Source organism: Strigops habroptila, chromosome 15, assembly GCF_004027225.2.
Source record: "Strigops habroptila isolate Jane chromosome 15, bStrHab1.2.pri, whole genome shotgun sequence".
Taxonomy (NCBI): domain Eukaryota; kingdom Metazoa; phylum Chordata; class Aves; order Psittaciformes; family Psittacidae; genus Strigops; species Strigops habroptila.
Window position 1 is genome coordinate 178573 of NC_044291.2, and position 25637 is coordinate 204209.

At 45.4% G+C, this 25637-nt stretch overlaps 2 protein-coding genes across 8 annotated transcripts in view; one reads left to right on the forward strand and one right to left on the reverse strand.

Annotated features, from left to right (window-relative positions):
• The window catches only part of REXO4 (REX4 homolog, 3'-5' exonuclease), a 5433-nt gene extending 1066 nt beyond the window's left edge, over positions 1-4367 (reverse strand). Inside the window, exons 1-7 of the mRNA XM_030507312.1 lie at positions 3897-4367; positions 3256-3614; positions 2811-2966; positions 2451-2644; positions 1924-2012; positions 1251-1331; positions 455-529 (exon numbers count right to left, since the gene is read on the reverse strand). Of these exons, the coding sequence (XP_030363172.1) occupies positions 455-529; positions 1251-1331; positions 1924-2012; positions 2451-2644; positions 2811-2966; positions 3256-3614; positions 3897-4076 (1134 nt within the window). The 5' untranslated portion in view covers positions 4077-4367. The remainder of the gene's footprint in view (positions 1-454; positions 530-1250; positions 1332-1923; positions 2013-2450; positions 2645-2810; positions 2967-3255; positions 3615-3896) is intronic.
• Positions 4368-4395: 28 nt separating this feature from the next.
• Positions 4396-25193, forward strand: ADAMTS13 (ADAM metallopeptidase with thrombospondin type 1 motif 13). Of its 7 annotated transcripts, none has more exons than XM_030507298.1 (29): positions 4396-4504; positions 4811-4877; positions 5704-5987; positions 6183-6324; positions 6673-6812; positions 7570-7653; positions 7728-7852; positions 8608-8754; positions 9088-9222; positions 9776-9926; positions 10565-10669; positions 11116-11267; positions 11383-11446; positions 11982-12108; positions 12327-12475; positions 13769-13889; positions 14550-14630; positions 14903-15084; positions 15513-15648; positions 17291-17420; positions 18081-18270; positions 18966-19083; positions 19416-19545; positions 20916-21120; positions 21601-21901; positions 22257-22403; positions 22878-23054; positions 23402-23586; positions 23872-24610. In XM_030507298.1, exons 1-29 carry the CDS (start codon positions 4430-4432, stop codon positions 24028-24030), a joined length of 4209 nt encoding a protein of 1402 aa, XP_030363158.1. In that variant the 5' UTR covers positions 4396-4429; the 3' UTR covers positions 24031-24610. The 7 variants fall into 7 exon arrangements, 5 of the variants coding, with proteins under 5 accessions (XP_030363158.1, XP_030363155.1, XP_030363156.1 ...); XR_003994507.1 differs by having other exon boundaries at positions 4412-4877; positions 21601-21714; positions 21818-21901; positions 23872-24083; XR_003994506.1 differs by having other exon boundaries at positions 4412-4877; positions 22957-23054; positions 23872-25193.
• The last annotated feature ends 444 nt before the right edge of the window (positions 25194-25637 follow it).

Here is a 25637-nt window from a genome sequence, read left to right on the forward strand (position 1 = left end):
GTGCCCTCCTGTTTCAGTCCATTCTTCTCTTATGTCCTCCTGCCCACTGAAAGAAAGGAAGTAATGGCTGCAATTCAGTAGTAGGCTCTCACTATTTTATCCAACCTGCCACAGTACAACTGTGCAGAATTCTGCTTTTAAGCAAGTCAATACTTGGAAATTACTTTTTTCCCCTGGGGATCTTAAAATAACAAGAATTAATAACATTTACACAAAATGCAGTTGACTTGTGCAAAAGCAGTTTATGAAGATAATAATCCAAGTGGCATGAGACGTAATGGTAAGCAAGCTAGACGACAGTCCTGCTGCATGCTGGTGTCTAAGCAGAGCTCGTTAACTTTTACTGAGAGGCTAGAATGAACCCACAGCATTCTGGACTGAACCCAGATCCTAGAGCTAATGTGTAGTACCTTCCTGATCTACCCAAAAATGTATGTTAAGAGGAGATACGTACCGAGCAGTGCTCTGATGTCTGCACTTGAACATTTAGCAGTTTCTCACAGAGCAGTTTCAGTGATGGCCTCCCATTCTGGAGACAGAAAAGACAGAATCATGTTGTTCTGCACTACTTAAAATGCATATAGAGATGTGTGTGTATGTATATAAAAATACTCATTTGCGTAAGCCTCAAAATATGGCACATCTCAGTTTCTGCTGGTGACCTGTCAAGAATAATGAATTGAGATTTGTGTACGCTGCTGAGAGGATGTTGTGTATTGCCATAACCCTCGGATTTGCGTTTGGGGCGCTTTGCTGTGAAAAACGAAACCCAAGTATATAGCTGTGAAAGTTGAAATGTTTCCCCATAATCTGACCCTTTACTCCTACAGTCGAAGCAGAAACTTGAAGCCTTTTTTTTTTTTTTTAATATCCCTGTGGAAATGGCACCATTAAGAAGATGGCATAAGCCTTACTGTAAGTAGAACTCTACCATTTTATTTTGCTATCCAGAAGAGCATTAGGAAGACCATGCAAATGCTAAAGAATGGGAAAGTCACTGACTTTTATGCACAGGTATTACTGGTAATGTTTGTACTGAACCAAAGTTACTTATTGATGTATTTCAAACACTAAGAAAGGATTCACCTAGATTAGTGTTTTCAAATGACAAAAAGAGGCATCCCTATTTCAGGTAGGAAAGAAGAAATAGGGTCAGGTAGAGGCAAGTGTAGGGGTGAGCCAGCACTGGGAGACAGCAGCTCAAGAGTCAGTTAACTGAGCTGAGGGGCATCTTCCCGTCAGTCTCTTACCTTGACTCCGACTCTCTGTCTGAAAGGTTTGTATCTTTGTGTGTCACGTATCTTCTTCTGAGGATGATCAAGAAATAGGACCTAGAAGAAGTTACATTTACAGTCCAAAGTGTGCTGTTGCATGAAACTTTATAAAGCTGAACGTACAGCTTACTGCTGCTTCCTTCCATCCGTTATACGAGAAGGGTTCAAAACCATGAATGGACAAGACCCAGATCATCCAGACCCTGGCTGGATTCAAAGAACCACAGTTCTACTTAGTATGAGAAACAGAAATTAATCTGAAGGCACCAGCTGTAGAGACTACCTCTGCAGTGCTGGTACAGCATGATGTAAGGTACTTGTCTCTGGTAACAACAATCAGGCTGCTAAGTTTTAGGGACTAAGCAAAGCATGCAGTTTTTTCATCATTCTGTTTCTTTCCTGCCTCTTTAGTAGGCAGGTAAGTGCTATCAGCACCCTCAAGCAGTTGGAAAGCTGAAGAACTCTAGTGGGCAAGTGACTAGGCTGTAACTGGTGCAGCATGAAATGGCAAGAAACCAAGATAGCAGTAATAAAGCTGTAGTTTCTAGAAGTTCAGGTGTGTTCATCTGATCCAGAATGTTGTACTAGAAAATTAATCTAAAAATTATTGCAGCCTTTTCCTCAAAATACCGTATATGCAGCCATGTACCTTTAGATCATTCCGCAAAGCGTGGCCAACTAAAATCCTTCCATTCAAGATGTCAGCGACTTCCTTCTGAACTGTTTTAAAATCTTCACCTAAAAATACCACAAAAGGAAACAATTTCCATTAGATGCGGGAGACAACTAAGCAAGTTAAAAAACTAAAATGCTGTCTCTTTTCTGTGAAAGCAATTGTATCCTTGGGACTGTAGTTACACAAATTGGCACAGGACACTAAATCCTCTGCTTGTTAGAACAGCATAGAGAATTCCATAAAGAGCATAGCACTAAAAGTAAATAAACTTCCTATTATTCCCATACCATAATCCACACGTACATTTCTGCTAGGCATTAGTGACCACTCTCTGAAAAGTACTTCTTCCCAAATTTTTTCTTGGCATTCAGGCTACATTTTGTATTTCATTTCCCAACGTAAGTCTAAAACTTTTCCAAGCTCAGCCAACAATGCTTCTGTGACAGCCTGTTAAATTTTCCCTCCTTAATGAACTTTTTTTTGGGGAAAAAAAATCCTACCTGTGTTTATATTCTCTGGGCGTATGCCACTAACAGTGGTTCTGTAATCGGTCACCTCTTCCGTAGGCTTGACATACTTGTCATAAACACACTTTCCAAACTGGTTGACGATGGAGACGCGAGCCACGATGCTGTCCTCTCCCTTGGGTCCCACTCCCACCATCTCGCAGTCCATGGCCACAGCTCGCGTCAGCCTAAAAGACAAAGGGCAGCCCAGTGATGCCGGTGTGTCAGGGCCCACGGAGCGGCGTTTGCGAGGCTCCCGTGTGGACGGGAACAGGAAACTCCGCAGTTTGTCAGCTTATGAGAAAATGATCTCAACAGTTCTACTGCTACCCTTCCCGCTGGAATGCCGCTCACCCTTCAGAAGCATTTTCCTTAACCAGCACCTGCTCCACAGACTGACTGCATTGACCTGTTTCAAGTCCCAGATTTCTTCGTGCAATTTTTGCTGCTTCAGGTCCTATTGCTGCTTCAATATCTTTTGGATCGACGTCATCAAACCAGATTTCAGCCCTGGTAAGTACAGATTTAATTGCATTTGGTGGTTTTAAAGCACTCTTGCACCTTTATAGTGTAGAAAAATAATTTATTTTAAAATTAAGAAATCAGCTCTGTGACAATTAGTCTAGTACTGTCACCGATGCATGTTCCTTGCTATGGTTGTGGAACAGGGAGATATAAGAAGCATGCTGCCACAAAGTTTAGACTTTGTGTGCAGCTGGTTTGAGTGTACTCCTCTGCTCCTTAGGTACACCTCCCAAAATAAATGTTCACGTAAATGTATGATGCCTAAAGTACTCACTCTTTGAGTTGCTGCTCCGCATGTTCTTCAGCTTTCCTCCTCTTATGTTTTATATCATCTTTCTCCTTTAAAATATCACCATTTTTCTTTTTATCTTTGCAGTCTTTTCCATTGCTTCTGGTTCCATTCATATTCTTAACCATTGCACAACCCTTGGGTTTTGCCTTAGCCAAAGGAGGATTGTCTTTACCAGAACCACTGTCCATTTTATTTGTGGATTTGACCTTTACCACGTTCCCGTTCCCATTGATAACTGGGACTTCTTGGCTATTTCCTGCTTTGAGTGGCTGTGTCTTTTTGCTGTGTGTCTGACATGCAGCGCGGGACTCATTGGAGCTATTTGCCTTTTGCCTCAGTAGCTAAAACGACAAAACAAAACAAAATAAACCCCCAAACAAAAGTATTATCTCCCCCCGTTTCTGACCTCACCATCGTTCCTGGGGGCTCACTGAATTCCAGGTTGGAAGGGACCTCAAGGCTCATCTCGTCCAACCTTACATGGCTCCTGGCATTCTGCTTTATTTACCGACACCAAGCTCACGACTTTCTTCATCACCAGGCACATGGCGGAGCTGCGCTCAGGCAATGACAGCGTGGCCCAGCCCGCCCCGGGGCCTTCCCCGTCCCCCGCTGCCCCTCACCTCCTGCAGCGCCTTCCAGTTGGAGGAGAACTCCCGGGGGCTGCGGGGGGGACCCGCCGCCGCCACGTTGGTGCCTTTCGGCGCGGCCGCCGTCGCCGCTTCCCCGCGGCCGCGCCAGCCCTTCCTCCTCCCGCGCTTCCTGCGGGCCGCCTCGGGCTCCTCGGGGCGCCGGGTCGCCATGCGGGGCGGGCGGCGCGTTCCCCCAGCGCCAGGGCTGCCGCTCCCCGCCACCGGGGCCGCGCAGCGCCGCACCGGCCCGGCTGGGAACGCGGACCCGCGCTTCGGTTCCGGGGCGATCGTCCCCCGCGGGCGCCCCTTGCGCTTGGCCGCGGCGCTGGACGGAGCTCGCCTCTGGCTGCTCTGAGGTTGCGAACGTTGCGCAAACCCCCCCGAGCTCCCCCCGCGGCGGGGACCGTGTTTGCTTGAACCCTGCGCTCTCCCCTCCCGCTCCACGTGGTGCCTCGGGCCCGGGATCAACTTCCCCGCCCCGGGCCGGCGCAGTCCGCGGCGCCGGTTGCGGCTCCTCCAGCAGCATGAGCGGCGGCTTGGCGCTGCGGGCGCTCCTGGTGCTCCCCTGGGGGCTCTGCTGGCCCGCGCCGGCCCGAGAGGTGAGTGTGACCTCCAGAAAACGCAGTTTCCAGGAACGCTTTCTTATTTCTAGGAAATAAAAAGAAGCAACGCGACGTGTTCTGAGCCAGAAGCCATCAAACTGGGTAATCGAGCAGATAGAGCTGCTTCCCTTCCTCTGGGTGGCCGTTGTGCAGCCCATGCTTAGGGTAAAACAAAGCCACGAGAACTTGGCATCAGTACTTGTTGAGTTGCTCGCTGTGTGCGTTCCAGGTTGGGTTCAGTTAACGACAGCGTTGTATCCAGTTGTTGTTCTTAAAAAAACAGTAAAGTTGTTGTTCTTACAGAAATTTCTCGGCGCTTTGGATGCAGAAGATGTTTTCTTATATTTTGGAACCAGCTTGGTGTCTGATGGTATGCAGGGCTACTTCCTCCTTGATTTTAGAACACGTCTTGGTTCATTTCTAATCCTCTATTTTTGATAACACTAAGAACACTTATTAAGGAACTGCGATCTGACAAGCACTTAGCACTTCTGAGTCTTGTTACTCAGGCAATCCCTGTTTCAGTGTGAAAGCGGTTGAAGAACTGGGTCAGTATTTAAACTCTGCTGAAGGAGAGATGTTAAAACTTTGTGCATGTTTCTGCTGCAGTCCTCATTCACTGCATTGATATTTTTCTGCAAGATGAACAGATCCAGGTCTTCTGAGCAGGAAGACTAAAAGTAGCTTTGAATGCATTTGTTGGTTTTAAAAACCCCCAACCAACTAGCACATGGAGAAACTAGTATTCTGGCTTTGGATTGATGGTAGTTCAGAATAAAGATACATTTTGAACTCTCAAATCCTGAAAAGAAAGGGGATTGTCTACTTGTGAGTTCGCCCAGTGCTCATCACTGTGTCTCTGTCTGGATTATAATAATTCTCACTTAGTAATACTTAACGTGAGAGGAAGTAAAAGCATCCTTAAATGAGGATAAATGAGCTGCTCTCCTTATTGAGAGAGCAAGAGCGCTGATAAAGCAGGAGCCGCTTCCAGAGCTCGTCTGTTCCCAATCAGATTAACTTCATTTTTGAATGCATGAAAGCATAGAAGTTCTTTGGCTATTGACACGATGAGCCTGAAAGGCCATGGTTGTCATTTGGGGAGTATTTTTTTCTTAAGGAGATAGATTATTACACTTGTATTGTTGTTTCTCATAACCTTTCCCCTTGTTCTGGTCTTGTTTCATTTCTTTCAGTACCCGAGTTTGTTGTTGCTGAACCAACTTGCCCTTGTAAAGAAGAACAGATTGGGCTGAAGTCCTGTTATATTCAACATTGCTCCATTGAGGCCTGGGGAGAGCTCTATGCCTTTGAATTTCTGGAGGACCATGCCCTCCTTTCCTCTTCCTTTGTGAGCAATCAGGTGGTGAACTCTTCCTTTAGCTTACTGAAGCGATTCCCCGGCAACTGTTTTGCAGGTGGAAATCCACTGCAACCCCGTGGGGTGAAGTGTAGAGTCACTTACTGTGAAGGGCAGCTGGTGAGTATGCACTGAACTTATTCTTGCAAGCTTTTACAGTCCTTGTAGCTTTGCAGCTTGATGCACCAAACGTGTGAATCATCCATTTAAGAAATCTGAGCATTACAAAGGAGAAACAGGAAGGATATGGCACATGGTTCTCCACTGATAGTAGATGGCTTTGGAATAACTCAGATGGAATTTCATCTCCTTTAGCAAGGAGTTGTCATTGCAGATGAGGAAAAGATTCATATCAGGCCTGTCAGAAGCAAAGATGTGGCCCTGCTGAAGGACCTCGGCTTCTCCAGACCTCACATTGTCTTCAGAAGTGCTGCGAGAGAGGCAAATACAGCAAGAGGTAATGCACATGGAAGGGAAGTCTTGCTTGTTCTGCTTGTCTCCTGGTAGTGGGGTTGCTTGCATGAGCTCCAAGGAAAAATTGGTATCTACAAACGGTATACTTGAATATGTTTCTCACCTCACGGAGGCTTAACTAGTGTGTTTTCATTTAGGTGTTTGTTATTTTGATAGCAGAAGGTTGCTAGCAGGTGAAAGAAATCAACAGAAGTGGGAAACCTGAGCACGCAACTGGAGAAGTCGTCTCCCACCTCAGTTATTTTAGTCTTTCAGGAAAAGGGAATGGAACTGCAGGACCGTTTATGTTGTCTTGCATTTTAAACTCCCTGTGTCCCTTTATGCTGTTCAGCAGGGTGGTTTCCCCCTCGCCTGCAGAAGAGGGCTGAGGGAACTGTCAAACATCTGGAGCTGATGGTCATAGCAGGTCCAGATGTTTACCTGTACCACAAAGAGGACACGGAGCGGTATATTCTTGCCAACCTGAACATTGTGAGTAGATTTCTGTTTGGATTGCTGTCCCAGTGTGAGAGCTCACAGGGTCATGGACTGTGTCACAAGCACACAGACCTCTGAGTGCACTTTCAGAGGTATTGGTGGTTACCTGCTCCTAGTACAGAGGACTGCTCAGGTGCAGGGTGTTCCTCTCTGCTTCCTTTGGCACTGCATGGCAAATTTTCCCTTGTACAAGGAGCTGTGTGAGTAGAAGTGGATGTTAGAAGCATTGGGGTTGTAGCCTTAAAACCCACATAGAAAACGTAGTTCTTGATTGCATTACTAATATTGTTGTAAGTCAGATACAATAGCAAGAGTTTTATCACCAGAGCCTTGATCCATTCTCTGTTGATTTCACTGAGATTGAGCCAGATCCACTGAATTAATCTTGTATTTCACATTTCAACATTTTATTTCTATTACAGAATTTCTCTAAATGTCTAATCGTTTATGCATTTTCTGTGTGTATTGCAAAAAAGTCTTTAGCATTCACTTTCCTACCCTATGAAACTGTTTTCCATGCAGATTCTTCTCTCTGCTTCAGAGTATCTGACAAGTCTAACAACAGTTGCCATCTATTAACAGTTATTTACATTTATAGTGCATATTTTAATGTACTTCCTGGTGATTTTATAGTTGCCCCTTATGGTTACCAGGTGTGTTACCTTTGTAGTGAATGCAGCCTGTCATTGGAAACAGGCAGTGGGAGTCACCGAGTTGCCTCTTTTATTGAATCCTTTCTGTCTCTTATCAGGGGGCAGAGCTGCTGAGAGATGCCTCACTGGGTGCTCATTTCAGGGTTCATCTTATGCAAATGCTTGTTTTGAGAGAGCCAGAGGTAAGTGGGGAGGACTATGCTCAAGTGGTTGCTAAAATCTGTATGAAATGTGCAAACATGTGCCTTCACTCTAGGCAGAGGTAAACATCACGACTAATATCACCTCCTCGCTCATCAGCGTTTGTGAATGGAGCAAGAAGGTCAACCCCCAGAATGACTCTGACCCCCAGCATGCTGACCTTGTCCTCTACGTCACCAGGTAACGAAGCTCCCCTGCCCTGGGAGGGGACTGGAAACACGGCTGGTGGCATCCAGCCGTTAGCACGTGACAGTGATTTGCACCGGGTCTTCCGGCAGCTGGGCATCACAGAGCCTTTGGAAATGTCCTCTTTGGGATTGATTCTCCTGCCCTTAGTGTAATGCAGTTAGTCAGAGGTGCTGTTTCTTCAGTTGCTGAAGGAATTGGAATATTCCCCGGGCGCTGACCAGCCAGACTTGAGCAGCAGAGCCAAACCCACTGCAGCTTTTTGTGGGCAGAAGAGTCAAACAGTAACTGGAAGTTTTTCTATAGAAGATTCCTAGTGCTACTCTGGCTCTGACGTTTTGTCTGACTTTTAGGCACCTTGCTCTAAATTGCCTCAGCTAAATTTGTCGAAGGCAAACTTCTTTTGAATGTAATGGCTTTGTTTTGATGCTCTTTCTTCAAAGAGATGATGACATGGTCTGTCTTTTGCAAATAGGATTAGGTTATTTTATTCTATTCTGCTTGTCAGCGATATCAGGATTTTTTTAATGTAGAATCACCACAAATTGTGAACAATGTGCACTTGTGGGACCATCTGGCACACTGCTACCAGCTTGCCACAGGGAGCTCCATGTGTCAAAAGAAGTGTTAGCTGGCTGGCAAAGTTAGATCAGGAAAGTCCAAATAAATTCAGCTGAGTGTCTAGACCTGACTTCAGTAGCTGCAGTGGTTCTTTGCTCTTTCCTTTGTATCTGTCTTCCTTACTTTAGGTTTGACCTGGAGTTACCTGATGGGAACAAGGAGCTGCGTGGAGTGACTCAGTTAGGTGGAGTCTGCTCCTCCTTTTGGAGCTGTGTTATTACCCAGGACACTGGCTTTGATCTTGGAGTCACTATAGCCCATGAGATTGGGCACAGGTCAGTAGGAAAGCCCCAGAGCAGCGCAGTATGTTTTATTCAAGTAAAAACATTCCCCAATTTAGGGGATTCTGAAGAAGGAAGAAGATCTCGGTGTAACAGGGGACTTCCCATAGAGCATTCAAAACTTTTGGAAAGAATTCCTTGCATTTCTTGCGTTCCTGCATGCTCTGTGACAACTGGAAGTTGCAGAGGAGAGAAAACCTTTGTGATGACAGTAGAAGGAAAGACTGCAGAGGGAGCTCAGTCCTTGCTTAGAGAAGAGAGGCTCTGAGGGAACCCAACCCTTGGGCTTCGGCTTCTTTTCAGGGCACTGTGCTGCTTCTGTTACAGTCTTGGAATCCCCCATGATGGCGAGGGGAATCAGTGCAGCAGCAGCGGTTACATCATGGGTTCAGCAGGAAACCACAACAGCATCGACCTTGCCTGGTCTCAGTGCAGTCGGGAAGTGTTCCTGGCCCTTGTCAAGTAAGGGAATGGTCAAGTTCTGTGTGCCCATGTGGGAGTGATTCCCTGTGCTGGGATCTTGGGAGAGAGCAGGGAGAGTCAAGGGACAAAATAAAACTCTTGGAAAATGAGGAACATTGAAAAGCTGGGGGTTTGTTTATTTCTTAGCACTTTTGTCTGTTGCTGAGGTTAAACCCAGTTTTTGCTTCAAGTAGCTGGAAATTACTTTGGTTAGTGGCTGACATGCCTGGGCTGTGTTGAACTTCTCAGACACTAGCTCAGCCTGGAAGTTTTATTTCAAATGTGGGAGCATCTAGGTTAAAAGAAGCATTGCGGGCTGCGAGCTGGCTGCGTGAAGGGTAGGAATGGGTTTCTGTTATAACTTCAGCAGCAGGGAACTGTGAGCGTCTCCAGGCAGCTGCTGCAACTAAATCCATCACAGCCCACAGGAAGCATGTGTTGTCTGGCAAAGCAACAGCCAACTCCCAGAATGAAGCTCAGCACAAGTTTGCAAACATGCCATTGTCCTTACTGCCCACAGCTGGGAAAGTGACATTTCTTATGTTTCTATCAGCGCAGGCCAAACAAACTGCTTAAATGACCTGCCGGACATGGATGGCAGCATCCCTGGGTGGAAGCCTGGCTTGTACTATGGAGCAGATGAGCAATGTAAAATAACCTTTGGGACTGTTGCCACAGCATGCACCTTTGCTGACAGTAATGTTGTAGGTAGAAAGTTTGTCTGTCTTGCTAGGGGCAGCAGGGAAATGATCTGGAGCCAAGATTTGGGAAAAGGGAGCTGGGAACATTTTTATTTTAACGGGATGGAAGGTGCTTTTCTGCTGCAGATTTCTTGGCAAAGAACAAACCTTCAAAGGGTTTTAAAATGCTTCCCTTCTCTCTGTCACCTCCTTTATCCACATAAGTCTCCCTTAAAGTTTGCACACTACCCAGAGCCTTCTGTCCAAAAAGGGGCCTGGTGGTGCTAGTGATCGGTGCACCTACCCAGGACCCTGTCTTAGGGAGCTCGTGTGCATTGGATTTCTTCAGCTTCCCGCCTTTGCTCAAGTCTCCATGTCTGGGAGATGCAGCATGGCTATAGCTGCCATCTGAACATGTCTTGTTAATGAGGAAGCACTAAGGTGGGTGAAACTTTAATTGCTTCAGCATTACAGCTGGCGGTGATGGTCTTGTCATGCCCACAACTTTTGCCCAATAGCAGGAGAAATGAGGGAACTTGCTTGCATTGCTGGGTAGCTGTGGGGAAAGCAAACATCCAGGACATGCAGCATTTAAATGGAGCATCTTTTGGGACTGTTGTGTTGATGATTCCCTGAATTTGCTGATTTTCTTGTCACATCAGGACATATGTGAAGTTCTCTCATGCCATGTACAACCAGCAGACAAGTCCAGCTGTACTCGGCTTCTTGTACCTCTCTTGGATGGTACAGAGTGCGGAATCAATAAGGTAAGGAGGCTGTTGATCAGAAGTGGCTGTGGATGCTATGGAGCTCACCAGACAGCAAGACTTTGGTGGCTGGAAGGTACATGGCACTCACTGCCCTTTGGCCAGGGAGCTAATGCCAGACTCTCCAGTCATAAAGTGGTACCAGCTGATCTTGGTGTTTCCACTTTGTATCTCTCGAGTTGCTTTGCAGTTCCTTGAATTGTCCTCCAGGGCTTTGCTTTCTACTTGAAATGACCTATCAGCTCTTTGTTTTAGCCCCAACCTCATGTTAGATCATAATTAGGAATGGGATTCTTCTAGCCTCTTGTGAGAAGGTGCCTCTTTCATTTTGGGATTCTATATTAGTCTGTCCTGCCAGAAGATGGGGACTTGTGCCACCCTTGAGATCCCAGCCCTGCTGGGTTCACTATGGTGCTGCTGCCAGTTTTGTGTATTCTTGGTCTTAGTGGTGCTCCAAGGGACAGTGCAGCTCGCTGGAAGAACTGAACCCTACGGCTGTAGTCCATGGGCAGTGGTCTGGCTGGAGCCCATTCTCTTCCTGCTCCCGCAGCTGTGGAGGTGGAGTTGTGATAAGGCAGCGGTTCTGTAACAACCCCAGGTCAGTGACGGGGAGTTTGCAGTGCCTCTTGGCTGATTCAGGGCCATGGGATCCGAGACTTGTTTTTCCTTGGGACAAATCTGCCTCTGTTGAGGAGTTCTTCTATTATTTCCAGGCCTGCTTTTGGAGGGCAGGAATGCCGTGGTGCCAGCATCCAAGTGGAGATGTGCAATACTCAGGTAATGGAGCTCATCACATCTTCCAAGTGTTTTTTTTAACTCTCTTTAAGCCTTTGAGAGCTGCATGGTTTGGGACTGCTTCTCACAGCTGACTGCTCTGGGAAGAGGACTAAAGATCTGGCATTCAGCCTCCATCTGTCTGACAACAGGAGAGGTATTTGTTCCACTGTGTCCGAAGATAGCAGTATTATTTAATAGCGTTGTTCATGTGTAATGAAACATTTTCTCTATACCCTCATAGCAGGGCAGACTCTGAGAAAATAGTGACTCATGACAGTTTTCTTCAGAGGGACATTCTTTCATTGTTTCTGTCTTTCTTATCTTTGCTATTTATGAAAATAAGTAGATACCAGCTTCCAAACACAATTCTTTGCATATCCCACACCTTGCCTTTAAAGCGGTTCTCTTTATTTGCAGTTGTTCTGGTGTTTTACTTACACTTCTTTCTGCCTTTAGCGAGTGGGTAAAATGCTGCTTGGGATTCTGTGCTCAGTAACTTCCTCCTGTGACCTGTACCATTCTCTCTGGGATGTAGGCCTGTTTGATGACCCAGCAAGACTTTATGGCTGAACAATGCACGGCAACAAATTTAAAGCCACTGTATCTCACTGTGGAAGCACCATCCTTTTATACCTGGACTTCTGCTGTTGGCTTTGCCAAAGGTAAGGAAAGACTGAAAAAACGTGGCTCCTTTGTGAAGGGGAGTGCTCGTGAACATGCGTGTACTTGGAAGTCAAAAGGCCGTTTCACTGATTAGTTTTCTCATGAAAACTGGGTACTCTTCCTGTCAGATGGTTTTGTCTTCTTCCCATTGCTTCATGGTCAGCCACGTGCCTTTCTGAAAGAGAAACTCCTTTCTTCTTCTGTCTGCCTCCTCCAGGGGACATGTTATGCAAACACATGTGCAGGGCCGTTGAAAACGAATTCATGGTAAGCCGCGGAGACAGTTTCATAGATGGAACCAGATGTGAGCAGGATGACTCCAAGCACCACGGGGCTTTCAATCTGTGTGTAATGGGAAGCTGCAGAGTAAGTGCCTGGGGAATCCAGGTGAACCTCTGGCATGTAATCTGCACCAAAGGAGGCAGTTTACTAGGAGCAGGGGAAGAAACTGTCCCCCAACCAAAAAAGAGTTTTGTTCTAAGCTTCCTGGATGGAGTCCAGCAAATCATAGAATCATAGAATGGTTAGGGTTGGAAATATACTGTTCTGTCTGTGCATCCAATGCCAATGACCTCTAGAAAAGACATTCTTCCAATTAACTACATAAAGCTGTTCATCCCTAAGCCAAGAGGCAATTGGTTTATGCACTGGTTGAGGAGACAGAATTAGCTGTTCAGTTTGTGTGGTATAAATATCCTTATAAAATGCTGACTCTGTTGGAGGGAAGTTCCATGATTTGAGCATACTGAGTCAGTGCCAAAGTGAGGAGTAAAACCCGGGAATCACAAGTTGTCAAAGTGATTGTTGCAGTATCACTAATCAAAACTGAAGTAAAATTTCTTCCTGGGTTTGCTGTGAGGAAAGGCATTCTTTCATGAAGAGCTTGAATATAACTCCCCTGTGCTGGCTGCAATTTAGTAACTGCTCAGTGCTGACCCAATTCTATGTTTTTTGTCGTTTCTTTACATTCCCAGAGTACGCTTTTAAAATTCTAGGTTTTTCTCATGGTCCTGGTGTTCCCAATGTTTTGTAATGCATTTCCACCTAGTGAACAGCAGAGGGTGTAGGCATTACCTATTCTGATTTCTGCTGTTCTATTTGCAACAGGGGTAAATCTGCATGTTATGGCAGCATCTAAAGCCTGGGATCAGTGCCTCTTGCATAAATTCAGCAGTTGCACATGTTTTGCTGCTAAGCCTGCTGAGATCTTCCTGTAGCTTTGTGTAAATTAGGCTTGTTCATTGGAATGGGGATAGAATCTCTTTTCTGAGCTCCATGGGATTGAAGGCCAGGCTGAAGGATGTGAGCTAGATTTGGGTTTGGGGTTTGGGGAGCTAAAGAAGAGAGGGGGAGTGCAGAGCTTTTGTTCTAGGTCACAGGAGAAATCTTTCTGGGCTGCTTGTTATGGGAAAGAAAACATCACACAATTATGAGACTCGATGTGCGCTCAGCTAAGACTTTCCAATCCCTGGCTTTGCATACTGCTGTCCAGCAGTAGATCTAGGTACAAATGCATCTTTTTCTATGTTGTCATCTTAAATTCGAATTACAAATGAAAAAGGCAGTTAGGCAGTTTCAGGAGTTCAGGCAGCGTTGCTTTAACTCACTTGTTTTCTTCTCAGAATAGGCAAGTCTTGACAGACTGTCCTCTTTGCTTAGGCATTCGGGTGTGATGGCCAGATGGACTCTGGGAAGACAATGGACTCTTGCAAGGTCTGTGGGGGTGATAATACCACTTGCACTGAAGTGAGTGGATCTTACACAGAAGGAAAAGCTAAAGGTGTGTAGTCCTCACCCTCAGGCTCAACATTATGGTGCTGTTTATATGCTGCATATTTGTATGCATATTCAGTGTTCATAATCTTCTTTGTGACTTCATGTTCCTGCTTCTGCTTGATGTTGTTTTGTGGAGTATATGGCAGTGGAGTTTGGGTAGTCAACAGAAAAGGCAGCTAAGATCTGTAGCAGGAAGCTGTTGTGTAGGCAAAGTGACTTTTTCTGGACATGGATCAGAACTGTAGCCATTTGGGAAGTCCAGCAAATTAGTGGGAGCTGGGGGCTGTGTCAGATGCTTCCTGAGATGTTAAACATTCATTTGGGAACTGATCTGGCTCTTGCAATATGACATAGAGATATCAGCAGAGAACATAAAAAGAACAAAATAAAGATGAGAACAGGACACAGAATTTGCTGGATTTGCTATCGCTGTGTTCAAGCCCAGCTGGCAGCACTGTGAGGTCACTGTGAATTTAGCTACATAACCCCTGTCTTCAGGGGTTATGTTTTGTTGCTATTCAGCTTTGTTGCTGCCTGTAAGGCTTGTCCTCCAATGGATAATGTGCCAGTAAGGTGAAAAGGGGTTGATCTGTAATCCCCAGCCTTTTTAACAGGGGTACAGTAATGGAAGGTGACTGTGTCTTCTTTCTCTCCATCCTTCCAGAATATGTTACATTTCTGTCTCTGCGTTATAATACCACCTTGGTCCGTGTTACCAATTGGAGACCACTCTTCACACATTTGGGTGAGTTGAACGGAAAAGAGAGGAGGATCTGCAGGCAGGACTAAAACAGGCTTGTAAAACCAAGAAAATGGAATTTGGGTGGAAAGTTCTTGATGATGGAATTTGTTTGTGGGATGCTCTCCAATGGGAAATGGTAGAAGCCATGCTCTTTGGGATGCCCTACTTAGATCCAACTGGTTTCTAACAAATGGGTGGTCTGTAGCTGGCAGCACCTGGGGACCCTGGTGATCATATCATATCTGTTAACTTCACTGCTACTTTTGCTCTTCTAGCTGTGAAAGTTAAAGGAGAGTATGTTGTTGCTGGAAAAGGCAAAATCTCACTGAATGTCACCTATCCGTCACTTCTGGAGGATAACCAGATCAAATACAAAGTTTTTCTCACTAAGGACAACCTGCCAAGTCTGGAAGAAGTCCATGTGGATGGACCAACACAGGAAGAAATTGAGATACAGGTAAGTTAAAATTGCAGTGTTGGAAGGGGGCAGTCGGAACTGGGCAGGTTTTTGTAGCTCTGCTTCAGTGTAGAATCCAGATTTAGTAGGTTCCAGGTGTCTAAGGCCAGTGGAGATGGTGTTGACTAAGAGCGATGGTGTTGCTCTTGGGAAAAGTTGAGGGTTGTCTGCCTACTGGCTTTCTGCAGGTCTGGGGGATGGAGGTGTGGGGAAAAGCATTCTGAGTTAAACATCTTGCTTGGTCTAATCTGTGCCCTGTGCACAGAAATCACAGGGTGAGGCTCTGACTGCATCTGCAAAGAATTGAGAGTCATAGCGTGGAGGCTCAGGGTTGGATGGAAAAAAGGGGGACTAGCTTCTCTTATCTGCATCTGAAGAAATGAGTCTGAGTTGATTTGTGCATTGACCAGGACTTTTTTCTTCACCAGGTCTATCGAAGGTATGGAAAGGAATATGGCAATGCCACCAACCCAGACATCACCTTCAGCTACTTTGTCCCCAAAGAGAATCTGACGTATATATGGATTCCTCAGCAGGGTCCGTGTTCAGTAACCTGTGGGGAAGGTGAGGCAGCGGTACTCTATTTTGTATGGAGATGTGGGCAGGCTGCTTATTGGGTACCTACCAGGCAGCCAAGACCTTTACTCCATGGGCTCTCCTGGGCTCTGAAAGAAATGTGTCATCAGTAATAGATACTTGGTTAGAACTTATTAAACAACTGAACTGAATTTAAAAACAAATTGTTGAAAGTGAGCTGTGGTTGCCAGTGTTAAACTGAACCAAAGAAAAGGGTGGTGCAGCTTTTGAATTGAATTAGCAAGTCAGCAAATGAGCTGAATCATCAAAATGATAGTACAAATGTCTGATCGAGAAGAAGATTTTTAAATAGGTTTTAACCAAACTTTTTGTTTAAAGACTAAATAATTTTCTCAGATTTTTCAAAGTTATCGAAGACTATAGTTTGAATTCGGCTGAACATCAAAAGCCTGAGACCAAAGTGGTATCTAGTGTCTACCTAAAGCCTCATAGCTAATTATGAAACTTCCTTCTTAGAGTTCTCTTCCTGTGCCATGGCTAATCCTTTCTGTCTCCCTGAAGAAATCGTAATGCCGATTGTAACAGATCACTCTGGCAGACGGTCTGACATATTGTTCATCAGATAATACATGTGACACTGCCTCTCAAGACTTTTATGATAAGGATTTAGAAAATACAGTAATGAATACTTCTGGAAGTCCACCTATAGGACTAGTTATATCTGGAGAGCTTTTCTCCAGCACATTTCCCAGTAGAACTGATTGCTGAAACCCTGAAGTAAAGAACTCAAAATGCTTTAGGGCCTCCAAGCTGATGCAGTCACAAATAAAAAAATGAGAAAGCTGGGACTTAAAATAACACAAAGTTGAGAATTCAAGTTGAAATTGCATACTGAGAGCTGAAAGTGACATTACTTGAAAACGAGGGTAGTGAAAAGATAGCACTGCTGTTTGATTCTTCGCATTTGCATCTTAGCGTCATGCTTTCTGAGATTTGGGAATGCCTGTCTCTGGGCGGGTAGCTCGTTCACTGTAACGGAGGCTCTTTCCAGCTCTGCTTGTAACTTGAGTTTGGATTTTCACTTGCTTTGCCTGTTGGGTTCAGTATTGTTAAACATCTTGTCTATAGCTGTAGCTTAAGAATATTGTTTCTTGCGTGCCACAGGAACGGCAAGTTGGCAGCTTCTCTTGCAGTACTTCTAGTCTAGGTTTGGCTATTGATTCCTGAGGACATTGGCACAGCTCTGATGATATTACATGATAAGTTGTACAGAATTTCACTTACAGATGGCTGACTACTAGAGCTTATTGTCAGCAACCTGCCCCTCATCAGTCAGACTTCAAGATCATTAGAAGTTATTTGGACCAAATTATGATTGATATCCTTGTTCTTGCAAATGGCCAGTTTAGAGCAATGTTTCCATTTTGGCAGTGGATTATCCATCAAACTTCTCATCTTTCAGGGTGTTCATCTTGGAAAGTCTTGAGAAAAAGTTCTGTCAGAAAGCAGGGGTTTGTGTGTTTATGGAAAGTCTGTATTCCCAAATACACCATTTTCATACACACGATTTGAGTAAAGCAAAATTACTGCTTTATGAATCTTCCTAACATAAGGAGGTAAACTGTTCAATTTGTTTATAACTTCCTTTCCTTTTCCTTTTGTATCCAAGGGATGCAGCCTGTGGATCGTGTGTGCTTTGACCAGACAAAGAATGAAATAACAGAGGAACAGTGGTGTCTGGAGCTCCCGCAGCCCCTTCCAGAGCACCAGCCCTGTGCCATGGAGCCATGCTTGTACAGGTTGGTGTTCTGGAAGCTCAGCTAAATTCTTGCTTAGCTTGTCCTTTCAGTGCCAGCGAACGCAGTCCCTGCAGTCTCGTTTGCACTGTGCAAGGTGTTTAAAAAAAAAAAAGTATGAAGTGATTTCTTCCCAATTATAATGGTGTAGCAGATCCCAAACCATTTTCTGTCTTTGCTGGTCCCATGAGGTAATGCAGATGTCAGCCGAATCAATGGGAGATTGTCCTTCCAATATTTTGCAGTAGTCTGCTAATGAAAATGCTTTGAGGGCATGGCCAGAAAAAGATGTCTGCTCATATCCTTTCCAAGATTGTGCCGATAAAGATCTGATCTTACCCTGCAGGTGACCCTTGTGTTCTTTAGACTGGAAAGAGGACCGAGAGCCACGCCTGCCCAGACATTGATCTCATACATTTTAGTTTTTAACAAAAAGTGATTACACGGTGAACTCCAGCTCTTTGGCTTTTAGGTGCTTTTAGTCCTAGGGAGTTGTCAGTGCAAGGACTTAAATTTCCAGTAGTTGTCTTCTCCATCACATCTGGACAAGGCTCTTGAAATAGAGAAGCTGAATACTCTGTATAAGCCACTTCTGTAATCAGTGGCGTAATAAACCTTCATGATCAGAAGAGAAATAGGGTGATACAATTACTTCCCATTTAGGTGGAAGATGTCTCAGATAAGTGAATGCTCTGCTGCCTGTGGAACTGGAGTTGCCCAGCAGAATCTGACCTGTGTTCAGTTTCATGGTGGATTGGAGACTGTTGTGGATGACAGCTTGTGCCCAGCAGAAGAAAAACCCCTCTCCACTGTGCCGTGTGTGGTTAATGTCTGCCCTTTAGGCTGGGACAAAGTGAGTTTACTGGCTTGGCTTGTTTCAGGAGTCTCACTGGGAGCTTTGCTCTTGTGATCCACAGGAGGCTACCGTTAAGAACCATCACCTTACTACTGGAGTCTGGGAGGGTGGTTCACGTCAATGTCGTCTGCCTAGTTAAAGGTTCATCCTGTCACTCTAGACAGCTCTGTCCCTCTTAATTTATGCTGCTGGATTCATCAGTTCATAGTGGTGGTTTGTTTAAGTTAGCTGTTCCTTCTTAATTTCTCAGAGTCCAACAAAACCAGAAACAGAAATAACCCCTGGTCAACTAGGAAATTCCTCATTGGCAAACAGGTTCTAATGTGGTAGGGAGGATTGCTAGTAGGGAAGAGGGCTTCTCACCACAGGATCGCTGGTCCAAATCCATACTGGGGAGCCGCTGCCAGGTTTACACTTACAGATGGGGAAGATACTGCTTTAGGCATCTCCAGTCTCGCGTATCTCTCAGGTAGTGTGAATTAAGAGGGGTCTTGACTGTTGGATGTCCTTAGCTATTGCTGATCCTTACATGTTCTGCAGAAATTGAGAAAGTGTTTAAATGTGCCTCTTTCTTCAGTGATAGGAAATATGTTGTAGGCTTGATCTGGAGGCATCTTCCAGCTTCGTTAGATCAGGACTGGTGTGGAAAGCAGGTGCCAGTGTCAGTCTGGGTCCTTTTGCTTTGTTTTGAGGAGGAAGATGCACACGTACTTCAGACTTTGGAGTCACTTGGGGATACCCAACTGGAAAATCGGACTCTGTATGTCTGGAGCCCTCTAGCTGGAGAGTGTTCCGTCTCCTGTGGTAGAGGTGAGATCTTTCAGTGCTGCGGGGAAGTGTTAGTTGGCTATAGCCATGAGCTCAGTGCCTAGGAACCTCAGGGACCTGGTCTTTTCTCCTCTACAGTTCTAAGTGCATGTGTAGCTTACAGTTTGGGGTTTTTTTTTAGCCTGGAACAGGCAAGGGGGCCTGGCTCAGACAGGGAATAGTTTTAGGGGGCTGGCTGGCTGCTGCTGTGCTTCAGAGTTGGGGGGGATGAGTGCAGTAAGTGTGCCTGGAGCTTGGGCAGAGTGTGCTTGTTTTGTGCATGCAGATGCAATCTTTGCATGCATGCCATGCAGTAAGATCACTTCCCTTTCTAGGTAAGACTCTGCTACAATATGTATGTGTGGCTTTTGACACCAAAGAAGAAACCCAAGAAGAAAACTGTCATCCAGTGCCAAAGCCAGAGAACAGGATGGAAGTCTGTGATCTCAGTCCTTGCCCACCCAGGTAAAGCAGTTACCAGGAGATAACAGGCCAGTGAGAGGACATTCCTTCCTCTCTCTATTTCCAGAGACACAGTAAAGGAAGGGTTAAACTACTCCGAGGATGTTATCTTCCTCTCCCCCGCTTTGAAAGCACAGCTGGCTGCAAAAACAGTAACACTGAACCAAACTCAGTGAACCTAGAGTCTTTCCCAGGCTGCTACGTTCTCGGGCAGAACCAAGTGCAGTCTTTGGAGTTTGAGTCTGGGGAAAAACTGAAAACCTCTTGGTCCCTTATTACCCTGGGGAAGTAGGAACAAATCCATAACTGCAAAAGGTGATGGTGGCACATTTGCCATCTGTACAGTTTCCACATAGCATCAAGGAAAGTAGCTAGGATTAAATGTTCGAAGAATCTGGAATAGCTCCTCTGAGAACTGAAGGAAATTGATTGCGCTTTCCTCAGGATGTATGGTATTGCAGACTGCACTCAGTGGGGTGACTGCTGATCTCTCATACATGAGCCGGTGTGTATGTGTGTGTTAAAAGAGTTCCAGTTGTACTTCCATAAGCTGGTTGGATTTTAAATCCAGTGAAGGTGGGTGGCACCTGGAAGTATCACTGATGGCTGCGTTATTCCCAGATGGCATTACAAAATGGGCTCACGCTGTGTAAGGTGTGATGCACAAAGTCCTCCACCATGCGAGAGAGACTGGGGAGAAGGCAAAAGAGGTTGTGGTAGACACACAGAGTGATGGTTTGCCTTGCCCAGAGGAGCAGGAGCCATGTAATTTGGAGCTGTGTCCTCCAAATGGCCACATGAGCCACAAGGGCATGAAATGGAGAGGAGTGGTTGTCTCTGAATATGTATGGTGTGATCTAGGGTATGACTCAGGGCTGATGAATGGCGCAGAGCTTGCTCTGCCCCTGTGCTGTGGAACTGGAAAGCCACTGGCATCTGAGCTTATTTTTATGTGCAGTACAGGATGCCACTCCCAGGATGAAATACCCTGAGTTGGTTTCTGATCTAGCTGCTCAGTGGTGTGTGTTTTGGACAGAGATAAGATTGTTTTTGCAGTTAAGCCTGTGTATGTCACCCTGGGGAAGGCTGTAATGGACACAGAATAAGACTCGATGTATATTTTGAGTCTGTGGGCTTCTTGCAAAATGTGAGTGCCCTCCGTTTGGGTCCAGCTTCAAACCTGCTCTGGGCTGCCCAGCCCTGTTTCAGAGGCTGCCTTCATAGACAACAAAGTGTCTGGGGTGGAGGGGTGAAGAAAGCTGCTAACGAGCAAAAGAGGGGAGGATGTGGGAGTTGCAGTGCATTTCTACAGTGAGAGAGAGTAGAGGATGGAGATTCATCACTAACTCACCCTCCTCCATGTCCTTTGTCAGATGGAAGGTAACCCCAGCTGGGCCCTGTTCCTCAAGCTGTGGTCTCGGCTTAGCTGTTCAGCTGGTCACCTGTGTGCAGATTCACCAGGACAAGGAGGTTTTGCTGGAGGAGCATTTGTGTCCCGTGGCAGAGAAGCCTCTTGCCAGTGTCCCCTGTGTCATCCGAATGTGCTCGTATGAATGGAGCTTCAGCGAGTGGTCAGAGGTATGGGCTTCTGTTCAGTTCACTTCCCTAAAGCGTGCAGGGGACAAATACCACTTTTGCCTTGTATATTTACTTCCCAAACAAATGCTAAACTGTTTCTAGGGATGTTTTCCATCCTTTCCACTGCCCCGTGTTTAGCAGTTGTAGGGTCTGCTTCCCACCTTTCTCAGATAAGGTTTTGGCTGCAGTTTGAAAACAGTCCTTGGTATGTTTTCTTCTGGAACACAGGTATTTTCAGACTTTTTAGGAAGTGGTTCTGCAATTCAAAGATCTAGTTTGGAAAATCCCCTGGGAGGTGGGCCATCTTATAGCTGATGAAACTAGAGCACTGAAAGAGCAAGTGACAAAGCAGCATCAGTTAACAAAAGATCAGCTTCCCCTCCACACTCCCCCCCAGTCATGCCTGAGCCAATAAATGCATTTATTAATAAATACCAACTGAAACACATGTATAAAGGCCTGTGGGCTTCTTCCTTGCAGTGTTCAACTTCATGTGGGAACGGCATTCAGACACGGCAGGATTTCTGCCTCAACCTGCTAACCCGTAAGCACGTGAAGCCCATCTTCTGCAGGCACTTCCCCAAGGCCATTGTGGTACGTGGCTGCTCCCCAGGGCCCTGTCCTGAGCCAGTGGTGGGGACTGGGTCCCATGGAGCACAACTGCAGACAGTGACACCAGCCACACGTCTGACCACAGCTGTGGCTGCCAAGGAGGCAAGATACAAGGACCTGGATCTTCTTCCATCTGCTGTGCCTCGGGAACAAACTAAGACCCGTGGAGGTGAGGGTAGAGATAGGTGCTTACTGCGTTGCAGCTGGGTTGTGGTGACCCTACTGCCATACAGGGACAGGAGTGTGGGAGGGAATTCTACATAGAAGGGATGACATGCTGTTCCTTCCAGCATGCCATGAGCTGTCCATGTTATCTGAGCTAGGAGCAATGACTCCCTTCCCTGGGCTTCCCAAAACTCTTCTGACATGGGGCTCCTTGGGGCAGCACTTGGGGCAGCACTTCCTGTGCTTTACCCAGAAGGTGTGCACTTGTCTGTTCATTGCAGATCGAAGGGAATGATGGCTTTTTTTTCAGCAGCTGTAGTTTCTTCTGGATGTGTTTCTCATCTGTCTCTGCTGTACAGGTGTCTGTGGAAAGCTGTTTCTTAATGCCAGCGGGATCATCAACATGACGGGTGTAGAGAGCAGTGACTGCACTGTGGCCATCGGACGTCCTCTCAGGGAGGAGATAACAGTCCACATCTTGGAGAGCTCCCTCAACTGCAGTGCAGGTACTGCCTGGGTGTGCTGGGGACTAGCCTGGTCCTTTGGGATACCTGCACCTCTTCTGCTCATGTGCTTTTGGTGCCCTGGAATGTTCTTGCTGCCTTGGAGCCTGTGTAACCTCTGAAACCATTTTACAAGTTTTTCTGTCCCACCAAGTCATTGGCAAATGGGACTAAGTGAAGATGTTGCCTGTCCTCCCCATACATACTGGTTTCTTACCTGTCTTCTTGATAGATACGAGACGAAAGTTTATGGGGTTAAAGAAGCTGCCTGCTTTGGCCTGTTATAAACTCTCTCTGCAATATACCCTCTTGCTGGAATCAGTACAGTTAATTACTTAACTGGACTGTTTAAATGACAAGTGTTGATAAGATAGGGACAAGATGCAGAAAGTACTTGGTTTTAGACCTATATAAGACAGATTGTGGCCTTTTGCTTAAAGGAAAAGCATTTCTAGTCCCTGTGCTCATCCATTTCAGGTGAGGTAGTGCTGTTCTCTGCACGAATGATGTGGCGGACGGGTTGCAGGAAGCTCACTTTGTCACTGATAAATTCCAGAACGAATACACTGATTGTGAAACAGCGTGTTTTGCTGCCAGGAAACGGGGTCGTTCTTCAGTACAACAGCAGAACTGCAACTAAAAAATATTATCAAGGTACCTTACTGAAAGGAAAGCTTTGCTATTGCTTTAGATTAAAGCACCCACAACAAAGCCCATAGAGTTCCACAGATCATGGTTGCCTATGGAAATCTATGGAAACCTTGCTTCATTTTTAGCAGCTAATAAGCCCCTTCTTAAGGAGTGTTGGAATTAATATTACTTGTGGACTACCTCTCCATTTTAAAGGCAAACTCCCTGCAGGTGTCTGCTGGTGCTTGGAGGTTCCCAGATGAAAATACATAGAGAAACTTTTCTGCCTGTGTTTAATTTAAATTATTTCTTTCTTGGAGATGCTGGACACTCCTCTGAATTTTATTCTCTGCTCCCTTTCTCCCCCTCAGACTGTGATAAGCAACTGTTTGGTCCCCAAGGTGAAATAGTGAATCCTGTGCAATTGCCTCATCAAAGGCAAGAAGTCGTGTGTCGGACGTTCATCAATGTGGCTCCTCGGCATCGCATAGCTATCCGTGCCCTATATGTTGACCTGGGCAATGAGACCAACCAAACACATTTTAATTACATCTTGGTGAGTCAGAAACCTAAAGGAGATGGTTTGAAGGGAATGGGTCCATGTCCTCAATAGAGATTTCCATCCAGATGTGAAGTTCAATCATAAACCCTAGAGTGTCAGATTGATCTCTTACATAAACATAGACGTGAATGAGTGTTACTGATGTTTACAGTATTTCTTCTAACCTTTGTTTAGGGCAGCTTTTCCTCCTGAGTGACCAATTTGCAAGCTCTCCAGTATTTTTTTGGTACTTCACTTGTAGGCTGCTGTGATATAATGGTTTGGTCTTCATTTATGCAGGTCCGTGATGTAAACACCATGAAGACTATGGTGTTCCATGGGAAACAACAGTTCTTCTGGCAATCAACAGGAAGCCAAGCTGAAATTGAATTTCATGAAAATGTTAAGGATCATCAAACCAGTTTCTGGGCCGAATATCATGCTATTGAGCCAAAATAAAAGGGTCCAGGGCCACTGCACTGAGAAAGGCCATGGTCCATTTAATCACTGCTGCCTGTTCACTGTTCAAGGTCATATGAATCTTTTAATCTTTTTGGAACTGCTTCCCCATTTATTAAGAACAGTAATACCTTCTGACTCCTTTGGGATCTCAGTTAATAATTATAAAGCTTATGCAAAGGACATGTAACTACCAAATATTTAGCAGCTAGTCCTCATATGGATTTTCTGCCCGTATTTGTTGGTATTAATGCAGTTTACATGTCTGCAGTTAGTGACTTGGACACTGAAGTCTTGGGGTCCTGCTTCTGCTTTTGTAACATGCTGTGACCTTTTAGGATAGTAATTTAATTTCATTGTGGCTTAGTGTTCCAATACAAACCTCTGTATACAACAAGTAGCTGTGATTATGGTTTAGTCATTAAGTTCACTCTCCTGCAATTTAAATACCCCTTAAAACTGAGACCTGTTGGAATTCTGGAACGTTATAAAGGCAGAGATGTGTATGAGGATGAACTGCTAGCACAAGAAGACTAGAGACATGTGAGGGCAAGAGAGTTTCTTTGTCTAGGAGGGGGGAGCACAACACTAGGACAGGTCACTCTGAAAGCTGAAATGTTTTCAGGAGTTGGCAGGATGTAGGCACTGCTGACCTGGTCAGGCCCTGCTGACAGCTGGCTTTATATGGGAGGACTAAATGACAACCAGAGGTCCCTCCCTAGGCAGCACTTCTGTGGTTCTACTACTATATATCTGATAGTGATACCAGTACTTCTTTTCAATGGGAAAAGAATTCTGTCTCTTAATGATGGGTTTGGTACCAAAACATTACTCGGGTAAGAACAGTAGCTGTGCTATTAATCTGCTTGTATCTTCATCTCACAGGACCTGTGCAATGAGAGATGGTTGAGACTGTGTGATACAAGTTGTAGCAGGAAGAAGTATTTTAGAGTAGTGACAAATACTTGATTTAAATACACTTTTAGGTTGATCTTATTTAATATTCTTCAACATTGGACCATGCTTTGGTCCAAATCTGTCACCGTCCTCAAAACCACAACATACTGCTTAAGGGGTATTTTCTGCACCTTGGGCCTGATGGGCACATCTGCCCTTGCTCTTTGTGCTGGATGCAATAAATGATTCTGCCTGGGCAGTTCTAACCCTGCTTCTGCTTGCTTTCAGTTGGATTCTCTGAAATCTTTTTACAACTGCACAGTCTTACTTTCTTCTATCATCTTGTTAATAGTTGTGTTTTTGCTAGTTACGCCTGGAGTTTTTTGCTTGCCAGCCTCCAGATTTTACATTCTGTTCCTGGAAGAGCTAGAAAGTAGATTCTTGAAGTGAGATCCTCGAGGAGCTGGATATATCAGCTATCCCGCTGCCGTGCGTGGGTGATGCAGGCACTGGGCCTTCATTTCCTGCCTAACAGGAGATGTTAATGAAAAGACATCCTTTTCGTAATCCTTTTTTGTAACCTTTTAGCAGATGGGATCTGTCTTCCCTCTCTGCTCTGGATCCCAAGTCTCACTGCTATTTATTGTTCCAGATCAGCTCTGCAGAATCCCTGCTCTGCAGAGGTAGGCTCTGGTTACTGGCTGTATGTC